This window comes from Amblyomma maculatum, chromosome 7 (genome assembly GCF_055883805.1).
Source record: "Amblyomma maculatum isolate TAMU_Amacu chromosome 7, ASM5588380v1, whole genome shotgun sequence".
NCBI classification, from domain to species: Eukaryota; Metazoa; Arthropoda; class Arachnida; order Ixodida; family Ixodidae; genus Amblyomma; species Amblyomma maculatum.
This window is the reverse complement of record NC_139350.1, coordinates 117,877,280-117,893,280: the sequence shown is the minus strand read 5'-3', so window position 1 is coordinate 117,893,280 and position 16,001 is coordinate 117,877,280. Positions and strand designations below refer to the sequence as shown.

The 16,001-nt window shown below is 44.2% G+C and overlaps 1 protein-coding gene across 2 annotated transcripts in view; it reads left to right on the top strand.

The window, feature by feature from the left end:
* Nucleotides 1–16,001, top strand: part of LOC146184533 (phosphatidylinositol-3,5-bisphosphate 3-phosphatase MTMR14-like) — a 108,771-nt gene that overhangs the window by 27,425 nt on the left and 65,345 nt on the right. For both annotated transcript variants that reach the window (XM_084609416.1, XM_084609415.1), the window contains exons 3-7: nt 5,720–5,820; nt 8,261–8,369; nt 12,469–12,538; nt 13,818–13,865; nt 15,467–15,538. In XM_084609416.1, coding sequence (XP_084465542.1) covers nt 5,720–5,820; nt 8,261–8,369; nt 12,469–12,538; nt 13,818–13,865; nt 15,467–15,538 — 400 coding nt within the window. The remainder of the gene's footprint in view (nt 1–5,719; nt 5,821–8,260; nt 8,370–12,468; nt 12,539–13,817; nt 13,866–15,466; nt 15,539–16,001) is intronic.

Sequence of the window (16,001 nt, the reverse complement as noted above, 5' to 3'; positions counted from 1 at the left end):
TATGCCTTTAGGAAATAAACCTTCGTCCCAAAAACGCAAATATCCTGAATACAAAACCTTCCGACGAGGGCGACAGCAGGCCAGCCGACTCCCAGGAGGCGTCGCAATCATAACACCAAGCGACGTCCGTGCAAGGCAAATACTGTTAAACATACACCTAGAGGCAGTTTTATTCTACATAGTCCGCCACAAAACAATCACAGTTTGTTCTTATACATACCACCACACCTAAATTTAGTCCGTGACTTAAGACCTTATTTAACAATTACCAGAGCCGTACGTTGTGGTTGGGGATTTTAACGGGCCCTCTTCTTTTTAGGGTAGCGAACGAAGTGACACAAGAGGGCAAATTATAGATTTTATTCTGTAAAATATTGTATGCATTTAACATGAGAAACCTGAAATATTGCTGCCCAAGCTCGGACAACATGAGCTGCCTCCTTGTAGCTTTAGCATCACCATTCATTTTTAATGATTTTATTTGGGATGTTTTAGATGATGCCAGGGGGAGTGATCATTTACCTGCCATTTTAAAGTTATCATCCGCCATACCCATCATTCCAACGAGGTACGGCGCTGGTAACTTCACCTAGCCGATTGGTCGGTTTTTAGAACAAACGCTGCATAACAAACAGTATACTCTGAAGATTTGACTTTAGAAGAAATATATGAAAGGTTTACCGCGTGCATAATTTCAGCAGCTTTAGTAGCAATTCCGCAAACGTCACAACACGCAAGAAAATGACACAGTATGATGGACGGAGGAATGGAAATTACCAAAAGAACAAAACAAAGTGTGGGGCATCCTCCATAGATATCCGACACCAGAAAACCTGGTTAACTTCAAGAAAGCTCGAGCCAGAACACAGTACGTGTGAAGAAATGGGGACAAATCCTGGTGGCAAACATGTGTCCTCTATAAACAGCTCATTGCCCTAAAAACATGTGGGAACAGGTAAAAAAATTCACTAGAGATTTTACCCCCTACACATATCTTATCCTGACGCCCCCTGGAACACAAACATTAGAAGAACAAGCCAAAATTTTAGGCGAGCACTTTGCCAAAGTTTCAAGCTCGTCCAACTACACTCGCACATTTCAAAAGCATAGATCAAAAACAGAAAAACAAAAGCTTCCTATTTGGAGAGGCATAAAGGATGACTACAATGAGCTTATAACAATACGTGAACTAAAGTCTTTACTCTTGGTAAAATAACAGCACCGGAACCTGACAATGTATACTATCAAATTCTCACCCATGTCTTGCAAGCTGCCGTGGAAGCATTGCTCAATTTTTAAAATAAAACATGGACGGCTGGCAAGATACCAGAAGCGTGGAAAAAAAAGCCATAATATTATCCTTTTTGAAACCAGGCCAACCCCCCCCTGTCCTAGCAGTTACACACCAATAGCCCTGGCCAGCTGCATTGCAAAATCTTTTGCAGACTAACCTTTTTTTTTCTTTTCTTGAATTCCGGCAACTTCCGGATATACATCAATGCGGTTTTAAAAAGGCGTCAAGAACAACCGATCACCTTGTACGTCTCGGGAACACAATCCGGGAGGCGTTCAGCCACAGGCAGCGCTGCATCGGCGTCTGCTTCGACCTGGATAAGGCCTCACGTGGAGGTTCGGTAACCTCCGTGACCTAGCAGATCTAGGTATCCATGGCAGGATGCTGAGCTGCCTGACTGACGTCCTGAAGAACCCTACATTCCAAGAGCGTTTAGGCACAGTATTCTCCACAACTTTCACATAAGAAAACGGCGTGCCGCAGGGGTGCATCCTAAGCACAACTCTCTTTATAATGAAAATGAACTCGTTAGCTACACTAATCCAAAAGTTCATAATGCACTTTGCCTACATAGATGACCTTCAAATAGCATACACTTCCTATAACATATCCACTTGTGAGAGCAAACTGCAACTGACACTAAATAAACTAGCTACCTGGGCAGACAGCAATGTATTTAAGTTTTCTCTTCAAAAAACATTGGCCGTTCTGTTCTCAATGAGAATAGGTTTACAGACAGATCCCAAGCTATACCTCAACCCGACCATACTACCAGTGAAACAAGAACATAAATTCGACAAACATTCGACGAAAAACTTACATTTCTTCCCCATATAAACAACCTAAAAAAGAAAGCCACCCAAGCACTTAACGTCCTAAAGTTACTCTCACAGAAACGGGAGGGGGGGGGGGGGGGGGGGGTTGGAGTGAGCATGATTTTTGCATATCTACAGCTCCGCGGTGTGCTCCAAGTTAGACTATATGGATGCATAGTATAGGTTCAGCTTGGACATCCCATTTAAAACGACTAGACCCCATATGCAATCTTGGTTTAGGGTTAGCATGTGGTGCGTAGAGAACATTACCAATAACCAGCCTCTAGGCATAACCAAATGAATCGCAATAGAAGGTAGACGATCCGCACTAACATGTGCATACATCCTTAAAATTCGTTCTCAATCAAAACATCTGTCATTGAGTAGCCATGAAATATCCATCTAGGACAATTTTTAACAAGCCCCGGTTGTTTAAGCCGCTTCTCATGCGCTTTGAACATAAGTGCCAGGGCTTAGACATTAGCGAAATGCTAACTATTGCCCCAAGAAATAAACCACTCCCACCATGGTACATACTCTCAACAGTTTTCGACCTCACACTAACGTAATTTCAGAAAACACGCACACCACATGAGCCTATCTTACAAGAATACGTGGCATTAAAATTGAAATATAAAAATTACATTGAATATGATACAGATGGCTCAAAAACGATATACTATGTTGGTAGGGCAATAGTACAAGAGAAACTAATACGACTGCCTCAGTGTGCATCAATTTTTATGGGCAAATGCGATGCTGTTTATGTTGCCGTGCAGAAAATATTGGATGAGAACGTCAAAAACAACACCATTTACACAGCTTCCTTAGCCGTCGTCATTGCAATAAACTCTAATAGTGCTGTGGAACCACTGATAGAAAACATTATACACAAGATAGTAAATATCACAACACGAAAACATACTATAAAATTCTGCTGGGTACTCAGTAATGTAAAGCAATTTTTAAAATCAAATATGAGCAAGAAAACTCTATTCACCTGATAGATCATCTAACCTTGTGTTTAGCGCATGATAGCCGCAGTTGCTTATGCGCCATAAACCTCATATAATTATTTCTGTTTGCCAATTTTCTCTAAGGTCATGGAGCAAGCTGTCAATGCGCGGCTTCGAAATTTATGTGAGAAAAACTACCTTATCAATGACCAGCAGTATGGTTTTCAAAATATTGAAGTGCAGAAATGGCTTTGTTAAATGTAAGGGATAAAATTATTCAAAACTTTGAAGAGAAGTCGTATGCAGTAGAGGTATTTCTCGATTTCAGTAAGGAATTTGCTTCAATTAAGCACAATACCTTATTAGTAAAGCTATCTCATTATTGAATTAGAGGATTAACGTTTGAACTAATTAAGAGGTATTTAACAAATAAGATTCGGTATACATATGTCAACCAGGCTAAATAAAATAATGATCATATAAAGTATGGCGTGCCCCAGGGATCCATACTGGTCCCTTTGGTATTTCGTTTATACATAAATGACTTCATAATGTGCCCAGAACACCTGGCATAACTTTATGCGCAAACGACACAAACGTACCTTTGCGTAGAAAAAACTTTGATAACTCAGAAATAAAAACAAATATATGGCTAACACATGTATCTCTCTCAATGGCTCCAGATGAATGATCTTCAGAGCATATTCAAAGGGAAATTGTAACCCAATTTCAGGGTGACACACTTGAGCGAGTAACTTCTTAAAGATTCCTTGGACTTTTGTTCCAAGAGAAACTATCTAGGGCCCTTTCATGTTGACAGCCTCCGATCAGAGATCTCGCGGGCTATAAGACCTATATGAAAACAGCGGAAACTTTTGCCTCCTTGGTTAAAAAAAACTGTTGTATTACAGACTTGTCTACTCACGAATCCATTACTCCCTGAATTGTGCGGCAACAAGCACATAACAACATGCATAACTTGCACATTCTTTAAAAGAAAGCTCTGCGCCTCATTGAGAACGCAGATTACTTAAGCCACTCTGATCCACTTTTTCATTAGCATCAAGTAATAAACATTGCAAATATCATAAAACACCGACTAACATTAATCATTTTTAAACAAATTCAGTCTGCATCTGCTGCCTGTTTCCGCCAGTATCTTCAAAAACAACATGAGTACAATGCGCAGCAAAAAATCTGCAAAAAAAAAAAAAGGCGTATGGCTCAGAAAAATCATGTATCAGGGTCCTCATTTCTTGGATCAAAATCCTGGTACTTTCATCATGATCAAGGAAAGTTTTTCGCTGCAAACATTCAGAAATAATATATGAGTGCATTTATTCTCGCTCCAAGAAACGTAGTTTGAGCTCTGCTGTAAGCCGTAGTGATTCTATTCTTTTCTTTTTCTGCCTTTTTTTCTGTTTGCGTAAATGCCGTCGCATAATCTTTGTTCTGTGTTGTGACTTGTCATTGATTTTGTGTATTAATTCTTTACTCAAGTATTCTACTTTTCTGTATGATGATATACCGAGTGCTGTGCCAAACAAAATGGGGAGGAGGTGGGAAGCTGCCGCTTGTCAGGCATGTCTATGCCTTTTGGCCAGCCACCTAGGGAACTCTCCATGTTCTCTGAATGAAGTTCTATTTTAATTTGATTTCAAATCCAGCGAAATACAAAAACTATCACATGACTAACGGATTCGAGCGACCCGATTGCGCTGACCTCAACCGTGGCTTGAGTGAAACAAATCAGCTGCGGCCGTAGCGCTACGGCCCAGTTACAGCGTTAGGCTAGGGTGCCTCGATAGTTCCGTGGCTGTGTTCAGCGTGCTGCAATCGAGGCAATGTTAGGGTGATATACTGGTGATCATTAAAGCGAGCTCGCCGCGCTCGCTGAATCTTGCACCGTCACAAGCGCCGACTGGTTTACTCGGGCGAAGATACTGCGTAAACATATTGGCCTGCCACGGCAACGGAGCATGCGACCATAGCTGCAGTTGATTTCGCTCACTCAAGCCAGAGTTGAGAGCAGCCCAACCGTGGCGGGCGAATGAGCTAGTCGCATGATTTTTTTTTTTGTATTTCGTGGGCTTCTTTAGAGCTCGTAAAAAGGATACACGTGAGGCTTTATTTCAAATAAATGGAATTAGGGTCTCTGAAGGTGCTCTCGTACTTGCAAATGACATTTATTTTGTAAAGTCATTATTTAGTAATGCAGAAAAACATTCCATCGTTACTAATGAATTGCAAAACAAACTTTCCTGTGGTGCGCAAGTCGGCTGGCAGCCCTATGCGAATGGTTTCGTTGGCCTACCTCAAATGCTTTTTTAACCCTTGACGAAAGTTAGTTGGGACACCCTGGATATATCTATGTTGGGTGAACAGAATTTTTGGTCATTGTTGGCGGATTTCGTCCTTTTTAGCAGGCGTCAGTCGCCACCTTATCGACACCCACTATACTGGCCTGCACTCTGAGTGGCACACATGGCTCTCCTTACCTCAACAAAAGAATACTTTGACAGTCTTCCTTGTGATTTACTTTTGCGCGTGCAGGCATCTTAGGGTGCGAACTTACAAGAACCGTAGGTAGCAGGCGAAATGACGTAGCACCTAATTATGCCTTAAGAGATCATTTTTTTTTTACATTCGCACAGGTCATTGACAATGAAAAGGGATCCTTGAGCGCCACCTATCCCAACCGCATCGTATCCTTAGCGCTTCCAATCGGTAGCCCCGACGGAAAAACTGATGACAGGTAAGTCATTTATTTTTTTCTTCGTTTATTTTCACCGCACCTTCATTCTTCTATAACGTATTGTCAATGAGACAATTTTCAGCGAAAAATAATTCTCGTTGCAAATGGGTGACCTCTACTCAAAAATGGGCAGCGTCAGACTATACTTTCATCTTCGTTTGCTAAACATTGCGCTAAAACTGTGCCAGCCAAGAGGACCTGAAGCGCATTCCATATTTTGAGGTTTGCCTGACTTCATGTCAGGTACGCTAACTCGCAAGATAAGGTTGACTTGCACGGGCGGGCAGCAGCCGAACAGCCGTGAGAACTGTTATAAAGGCACGGTTATGTAGTATAGGGACAAGCAGCGAGCTTGCATGAAGTGTGAGACCCCGCACACCCTCAACCATGCTTTGGCGAGAATGACCCCGCTTTTGTTCAATACTGGCAGAGCCGTGTACGTTCGGTCTTGAAGTGATCTGCAAGACGCTGCCGGTGTTTGTGCGTTATAAAAAGGATTGGTTGTTATATGCGGCATGCACCGCAAACAAAATCACAGCCTTAAATGTGCATTTCGTGCCGACAACTCAGAGGTTTCTAGAGGTTGAGACCTGTAGGCACGAAATGTGGCGATTTTGTTTGCAGCACACAGCAAAGAATATTGAAGTACCAGCCCCACGCGCCATCAATTCATCGAGTCTTCCCGAGTCAGGTTCCCTTCGCTAAGCACCGCTTCACCTCCGGGCCCTGTGAACGAAATCGAGGCAGCCGCACTGCCGTTATAACATAAGGATGGTATCCCGCCGGGGTGGCGCAGTGGTTACGGCGCTCGAATACTGTTCCCAAGGATGTGGGATCGAATCCTGGCCTTGGCGGCCGCATTTCGCTGGCGGCGAAAAGCAAGGCGCCCATGTGCTGTGCGAACCCCTGGCGGTCGAAATTTCCGGAGTCCTCCACTACGGCGTCTCTCACAACCTGAGTCGCTTTGGGAGGTTAAACCTGACAAACCGACCGACCATAAAAATGGTGTCTGTCCCGCAGTGTGTCCGCTTTATGGCTGTAATCATTATTCCAGCAGTCGGCTTTCTGTACGTGCAGATGGTTTGAGATGGAGGTTTGTCTTCTTCCCTGGTCCGAAAGATCGTTGAAACTCTCATTCTGAAGCCGCCCATTTTGCAGACTGGTGCGCGGCGTAGATGCACGCACTGAGTAGAGAGCAGAAGGCACAACACGCGCGTTTATTGAAGCATGGACAAACGCCATGGGTCTGCTCTGACATGCGCTCTCTCGGTCTTCATCTATAGGCACCGAAAAGGATGAGCAAGTATCCCACTACGCCCACAAGATGCTTCATGGAAAGCCACACGTTGTATCTAATGCGGGCGCAGGTCGATTTGCGCGGATGCAATGCACTACCAAAGCAACATTTCTGGAGAGATTTCCCTCATTAGTCACCGCCTGAAAGTGCCCTTGGCCACACATGTCTCCACAAACACCTATTCGCTTTACTTTTCAGTTTTCTTTCTTCTTCTCGCCATTCCCAATGTAGAACGGAATGGCTCTTTCACATCTGAGCATTTCGCGGTGAGACCGGCCGAAATCCGTTGCCGCCGACAGACTCCTTTGTTCACAATTCCCTGCCAGCACGTCGCCGCCATAGCCGCTCCGACTGCAAGCTCTCATTACCGTAAGGTGGCCGCGCGATCGAAGCTACGTACGCCACCAAAGAGCGTCTAGCTAGATGCAGAAAGGAAAATGCATTAACATTAAATTCTGCACTAAAGCGTACCAAATTTGACCCCGTGTACTGTGGCAGCACGCGCTTTAACATGCTATTTGCAGGCTTAGTTAACAACGGAGGGGAACAGGGGTAAAAGGGCAACGATCTTATTTCCAATGTCCTATGCCTTCTCCCACATCGTCACCCATCATGATCCTCTTTTTTCTACCCTTCTCCAATGCAGCGCAGCAGGGCAGATTTTATTAATTCCGGCCAACCTCTCTGCCTTTCCTATAAATAAACATATCTGTCACCCTTCAACACGCTGTTTTTGTGTTCATGGTGACGCTTGTCTTACAGCAAAGATATAGCTTCGCGGCGTGGCCGTCATGTGAGCCGATGGCAACTTGCGAGCACGGCGTCGCCATGTTGGCCTCTGGGGGAGGCTACCGGACGTCGCCGCGGCGACACTTCCTTGCGTCCTATTTGCTGATGGAAATCGGCGTAATTTTTCGTGGAGGCAACATTCGGCCCCGGACCAAATCGGCTTTCCGTCGGTATTTCCAGCGGATTCTACGCCGCGGCAGAGGATTTTTTTGTCTCACCGCCGAATGTTCAAGTGTGAACGAGTCAGAAGACCGCAGCGTGTTATTTCGATAAGTGTTTCCACACGTTTGCACATCTTTCAAAGACTGCCTCACGATTACATATTTATGCCTTCGTGGACTATGATTTTCGCAGAGCGGCTCATGAGGTTCGCACGAGGAAACTTCGAGGACACATGGAGAAGGCTCGCTGGGCGAGGGCTCACAAGCGTTTCGCCGTGCCGGTCATCTTGTACGACGGAAAGGTACAACGTAGTGCTTGCATTAGAGCATACGTTGTTCAGGAAGAACTAGCGCGAGGGATTTGCTACAAAATGCATTATCGCTTTTGGCACACTAGCTTCAAGCAGACTTGAAATTCAGCACAATGTTCGAAGATTTATGTATGAATATTTTAAGTATGCTCCCCGTTCATATTTTATAAAATGCTTTATTCCGTACACTTCCCTCTCTAAGCATTTTGCAACGCGCACTTAACTCTACCACTTTCTAAAGGCACTAATGATTATCTACGCTGCTTTCTATTTGCTCGCATGGTGTCTGTTATTCTCGTTTCCCAAACAAAACTCGGGAGGGACGAGAGGCTAGGAGTTCACGCAAAGATTGGGCGACAGAAGGAGTGAAAGAGCGCGGTCCACACTGCCCACGCATACTGCGCATAAAATGCAGTATTTGGAACCTTTTTCCGCATAAGTTGTGAAAGTGATGCACTGGGGCTCATCCATTGTGGGCAGCATCCCCTTGGGCCACATAATGGTAGGCTACTCTAATAGAGTTGGCCAGACTGATAGCAAGGCCACGGTGGAAAACTTTTCCTGCACCAGACCACAGCATGCAGGAGTGGTGGCCTGCACGCATATCGCAGTTTGTAGTGCATTAGAAGTTCAAAACTGATGAATCAATCTGTGGTATACCCCTCATACATTTAGGGAGTAAGATTCAGATTTGCAAGAAAGAAACCGTATGCAGCATTGAATTGAAAGCACAGCAGTTCTGAAAATTCTTGAAGCAGCTAGCTGACGGAGTTAGAGAAGTCTTCTATACATGTATACCACTGGCCCTCAGCTTTTCCCACAACTGGCCCTCATTCCACCTAAAAGGCGCATCTACGATCGAGCCTAGTCCTAAATAGTAAGCTTTTTGAGACTTGCAGTACTCATTGATAATCATAGACTTGTGTGCATTTGAGTAACCAGCGTCCTAGCTTTTACGAAATTCTTGCGACCTTTGAGGAGCGAAGGAAATGGTCACTGTAAGAACCATGACACTGCTAACTTTGCTCGTCGCAACAGGTAATGTGAGAATTATAGAATAAAATAGTGTGCGAGGATGCCAAAACAATTTTTGCCATAGTCAGCATAAATGGCAAAAGTACTTTTAAAATAGTTAGGCCTATATTACATTAATATTTACTGCTCCCAAAAAGTAATTATTACATTAACTATATTTACTTCAGCAAAGTTTTCCAATTACATTTAAAGTACTTTCTACTTTGAACTATAAAAACTAAGCAAACCTAGTAAACTGAAAACGACTTCTTTCCAGACGCAACGCACACATTTTGTCTTCTCGCCAAATTGATTCGCAGCCAACTATTCTCTCCCTCCTTCTAATAGTGCGCGCTTTCTCAAAGACAAGTCAACTGCAAGAAATTAACAAAAACAGAAGCATGGTCGCACGTTTGTAAGTTCTTTGCTCTAAAGGTGAAAACGAGCGACGCACCCACCGCTTTGTTGACCTGGACCATTTCTAAGCATACCACGGTTTCGTTTGTTTGTAAAGGTACGGGCGATAACAAAGGTAAGACCCTATTCACACTCGAAATAGAAATTTTTTCTTCAGGAAACTGGCTAAGGTCTGCGGGCGCTATCCAGCTGGAAGACAGCTATTTAGATCAACGATTAAAGTGTGCTTGTTTGTCGCACTCGAACAGGCGCCATTGGGTGAATGTTAACGGCGTGCTATTTCATATTACCGCTGGTAAAGCGTCTGGAAGAGTGAAGGGTGAAATCGCTTACTTCGCAGTAGTTGAGGGGCTTTATCTTTCTTGCTCATGCGAAAGGTTTCTGGTGGAAGTCATCGGAGTAGTAACGCCCAAGCTCATTGGGTCAATGGTGAAGACGATCGACAGCTGAACTTGAGGAAAAATGACTGTACCCCAGCCTCGTTGTCGTGGAGGCTGACGGCAAAGTGCCGGTGTGCTCTACGATGTCAGTGCACGTAAAGAATATCAGGTGGTCTATTACCCCCAGACATTCACTACGGTGTCCCTCGTAACCAGTCATAACCTGGATCGCTTTCGATTATTAACCGCATTAAACCAAACCATCGACATAGGTAGGAAACTTACTACATTGAAAAACTGGCATCGTGGCAAGCTTTCTGTAAAAGTTCAAAATGGAATTTTGCTGGATGCTAAGCGCAGTAAGACAGGACAACAGGAACACTGAAAACAAGACAGGACAGTGTTCTTGTTCTCCTGTCTTCCTGCGCTTAGCATCCAGCAAAATCCATGCACCAACTAGCCTGCTAGAATGCTGTGGCAAGTTTCTTTAAAATGGAAAAACGGCTTTTGCGTCGTGCCCTTTAGTCTATAAAATTAAAACTCGTAGCTTTAACCTTTCCATGCGAGGATGATGTTAAAAGATCGAGGGACAAAAAAAAAATGACCTTAAGAGCTTTTATATCGCTAACGTTTGGCTCTACAATGTAAACCCAGTAGAGAACAAAAGTAAATGTAAGCGTACTTGAAAGCAATTTGCGTTTGTTTTCTACGCCTTCGGCTGGAGAAGCAGTGAGAAAGTCTTTTGAGTGTAAACTCGTTCTGCTCAAACTTTGTGGTTTGGCTATTGACGGTAGTGAGATGCTGCCTGCTTCTACGTCTTTTTTCCTCTCGCGTCTTGCCTTAACTCTATAGAGTTGAAGAAAGTGGCCATAACAACTTTGTAATAAGGGATAAATTGCTCATTGACATCCACCCAAGTACGGCCATACGGCTACAAAGGAAAGCCATACAACCTTCTCAAAAACTTCGCAATTAAAGGAAAAAAATTATCCTGATCCGGGTATTGAACCCGGGGATCGAACCCGGGGCCATCGCCTTTCCAGGGAAGTCGTTCTACCAACTGAGCTAACTCGAACGGTTAGTACAACAGATGACAGGGCGAGAACGAATTCATCAATAACTCGAATATCTAACCAACACTATTCCCCCTTCGAGTTATTGACGAATTCACTCTCGCCCGACCATCCGATCGGCTGACCGTTAGCTTATTTGGTAAAGCGACTGCTCTGGAACGGTGGTGGTTATGGGTTCAGTCCCCGGACCAGGGCGAATTTTTCTTTAACTATGAAGTTTCTGAGAAGGTTGTTTAGCTTTCCTTTGTACCTGTATGGCTGCGCTTGGGTGGATATCAATGAGTAATTACTCCTTTGTTAAAAATCTACTCCACCTTGAGGGTTTCCCCTAAATATCCGATCATACCAACTTTACCGCACCGCCGCCTTACTTCCTCCCCCCTTTTTCACTGTGTGGCTCACACTTCATCTACGACATACGTGTATGTAGTATATACATTTGCTAGTTCCTGTTTCTGGTACAAACTTCCTTTGTCTCTTAGGTCAACCTGGATGACCATCTTGTTCTTAGCTAGTCAGGCAATGCAAGTGGGATTGGCTACTACGTATAATGTAGCGATGGTGCTGACACCTAAAGTCCTCAGGGATGTTTTTGCCACTATTATTACCGTAAAATAACGAACTAATTACTATTACGAAGCGAATTATTTGCGCATCGTGGTAGTTTTGCTACGGCTACTTGCTGAGCTCGAAACAAAATTGCATTGACTGGCTTTGTGATTCTATTACGCTCTTTTCAGGCCTGGTATTATCGCGCGATCGTACAGGCTAGCAATGTCCCGATGAATTTTGTTTATTCGCCTCCTCTTCATTCTTTTCAATTGCTTCGAAGTCTTCACTATGATGGAGGGCCAAGATTCGGGTCCGTTTGGCATTTTTGACCATCTTTTTAGGTCCCCAGCTCCCCTTTACACACATCATTGCCGGGCTTCACGAGCACACACATAGTGCGTCCACACGCATAGCAGATTAGCATCTTTTTCTGTGTTTGACCTCACTGGCATTTCACAACGGAAATAGAGGATTAGTGATGGCGTTTTTTTTTTCAGATTTTTTTTATCGTGTGATAAATCCCATTTCTTTAAGTGCGTTTGTGAAAGAATGTCGACGCATGTGGGAAGCCAGATAGATAGAACGTGGTTGAACGCGCAACTTGAGCTTGGAAACAATTTCTGCTGTCAATCACTTTTCTTCCTTCGTTGCCAGCACATATGCAGGTCAGCCACGCTTTCTGGTGGACTGGAGATCTATTGGCGAACCGTGCTGGAGTTCTTGGGTGCGCATATGGCTTCCTTGTTATTGGTATCTTTGAAATCAGTTTTGTAAGCAGCCTCATTGCTCTCCTGGCTTTTGCTTGTGCGTTCTTACGAACGTAAACGTTTGGAGATGAAAACATGATTTTAGTTTTCTGCGTCTGTCAGGCATGTTGCTGGATGCTTACGAAAAGTGTCAGCTAGAGAGCAGTGCTGTCAAAAAAAGATGTCGACACAATTCTCCCAACCACCCTGGTGCTTGGCATGTTTAACTTTCGGCTGCTGATGTGAAGGTCTTGGAATAAAGTTTTGGCCCCAGCGACCACACACCCACACACCGAAGGACGCGAAGCTCAGAAACGGCGACTTGCATTTTTTTGCGACATCAAGGGGCATTAAAATCTTTGTGATCTAGATTAATCCGGAGTCCTGTATCAATTCGTGCCTCAAGGCCTATGTCTAGTTCCGCAAAGGTAAATTCCACATACGAGTAATAGGGCGAAATCAATCTCATTCTATTTAGGCGCGTAGGTTTCCTTTTACTCGGGTAACTTTCGTTAAAGACTTATGTCTTATACCCTTCCAACCGCAGTTGACCGTGAAAGTGATTCTCTTTCAACTCGACCAACCGTAATAACTGTGCATGAAGCACTTTTACCTTTCACTTCACACTTCCAGCATTGCAGACCAAATGAACCGTATTCCTTATGAGCTTTTCTGTAAATTGATACATAACGATCTTCCAGGTTTTGAGTACAGAAAGTCACCGTTGTTGACGTTCATTGGCGCGGTTTCTCCATTTGGAGCATTACACTAAATATACGATGGAATGACTTCGCTTTACGTGAATAAAGTCGAAGAACGCCTTTCCTGAAAACACCAAAATCGCCATCTCGTGCCTGGTTTTAACTGGAGAATTGATTATTTCTATTTGCAAAATCGGAAATATTCTATTTTGAATAGTTTTGCACGTATTATTTTTGTACTTTCTTTGGCCTCGTAACTTTCAAGTTTTGCTTGTTTTAAAGGGTCTGAACACACTGTTTCACTTCTGTCTTTCTATTAATGCTTTGTAAGTGGTCACATCTTGTACTGATTGCTTTGATATTCTTTTTAAATTTCACGTACCATTCTTGCCCATTTCTTTTAGCGCAGCTGCGTCTTGTTCACTGGTTCAATTTTTATAGCTTGAGTTAACAAATAATTGAAACTTTCTGCACTTTATGGCGTAACTAATCATTTTCGCTAGTTTGAAAAAATGGCTTCATGCCGAATGGTGGCGCCATTAATTGTTTTGTGCAGGTACTTCAACAGACTATTGTGCCCAAGTTTGCCTTTCAATAGCAGCAGGTAAGCAATGTTTTCGTATGCACACAGGCGCTTGGAGCAGTGCCCCCATCTCATTTTAAAACCTATTTGCGACTTAACAGAAAACTATATTAATATACACGTTGACCTGAGTACTGGGGCTGCCAATTGTCTCTCTAAATAGACTTCGACGCCGTAAATTTGGAATACCATTTATGTTATTCTGCAAAACGAAATGTACGGTTCCTATTTTTGTGTTCTTCATATGTGGTGCAGTCGGATCTGCTGGTGCTGCAAAAAGAAGCAAGTTCCTGTTTGCGAACTTGAGGTAATGTCTTTCAGCTTACAGTCAGTCCAGTATTAGAGCGTTATACCGGCGTTTGTGCTCCAGGAGACACAGTGGTGGCCTACCGGTTGCTACATCTGCCTCTCATACGGTAGATGAAACCAATGGGTAGAAGAAAACCAATACTAATCATGCAGATTGGAAAGCACAGGCTTTGATCTCCAGTGCTTCCCGACACTCACCAGCAGTACAAGTACAGTGCGTACCGGCGTATTGACCTTGAATTCAGCGGCACCGAAGTTGTGCAGTTGTTAACAGAGACGAAGGTTCGGGAAGCTCATTTCATGTTCACTGTATTTCGTTGCCGCTTTTATTTTGTCAATGGCATTCTATCAACACGCGGGAGTGGCCGCTCGAAGTGTCGTACTTGGAGCATTGCTCGGCCTCCTGGTCTTGTGGCAAGTTGATGACAAGGCCCCAACAAGCTTGGATCTAATCCCAAGAACCTTAGCTTGCGTAAGTGCGCGGGCCTTTGTTGAAGCAGGCACGTGCACCTGTCGCACGCCACTATAAATCGGCGCCCGCCTCATGACTTCACACAAAACAACTGATATGAATCTGTAGGACTTTGGTACGTCTGTATGGCATGCCAGAATGCCACGCAATTTTCAGGCGCTGCATCTTACTCAAGCAAACTAACATCAAAACAATGTTATCATGCGTCATTCATTTGTGGCTTTTATGGTTTACTATATGGGTGCTCCGGGACAGCTCTTTAACATTTCAGGAACTGTCACTGATAACAAAATTCCGGAGACATTCCTCTAAGCCTATGGCGCGATAGCGTTAACATTAAGCTCCCTTCTGCGGCTGCCCGTGCAGGTCCTCGTTCGCTATACATGGGCTTTGCCAATCGCTTAATCTTAATTTCTGCCTCTGTTATCCCAAAGATGTTCATAGCATACAGTAGGTATCTACCATGTTGTGTGAATGACCACCCGACATATATACAGAGCGCCATCTTAGCCAAGCCGTACGGTCGTGCATTTGTGGTCTAAGGGAACGTGTGTCGAAGAGGTCCAATGGTCCCGCTGTGTTCGATTGCCACTGCGCCCTTTGATCTGAAAGGGAGCTGCCCGAGTTGGCCGCTCCCAACTCAGCCATGTCATGTACTTCCGGGACGTCATACAACCTGACAATCACTTACTGTATATTCATGTCACCGGACAACTGTCGCTTGCCAGAGGTATGCTCGTGCCTTTTCGCCCACAACACCGCCATCGTCGGCGCCTTACGTTGGGAATAAGGGGTCGTTTAAACCACCACATAACAAACTTGCGCGCGTTTTCGATTTCAGGGATTTGGGACCGAGAAAGGAGAGAGTCTGGGCAGGAATCCAAGTCGGACGCAGACCCCTGCCAGCCTTCAGGCAAGTGAACTTTCGGCGTTGTCAGTAAGTGCACTGTATGTTACAGAGGCTGTCTGTGGCAGACATTGGGCCATGTCTTAACAGCATACGACTGCTGCTTCTGGGACGCGAATGCTTCATGGCTTGAGTCGGGGCGAGATTACTAATTTTCCATTTCCCGGTGGTGTCATTCTAGTGGTGTGACGCCACCCGGAACGCTACACGAACAACGCTGCGTCACAATTTTGATGAGGAGGACATATATAGCAGCGCATAGAGGTCCTTCAATGATGTCTTAGAAGAAAATGGCGTGGTCTGTCGATGGTCCGCAAGGCTGATATAATCAAATATTTGCAGTCGTACAACGACAAAAAAAAGAGAAATAGACGTGAAAACATCCAAATTACGATATCCCGCTTGTATATGGTGTAAAATCGAGAGTGGAAAGGGCTGCACGAGGACGGGGTCTAAACAACGGTACTCC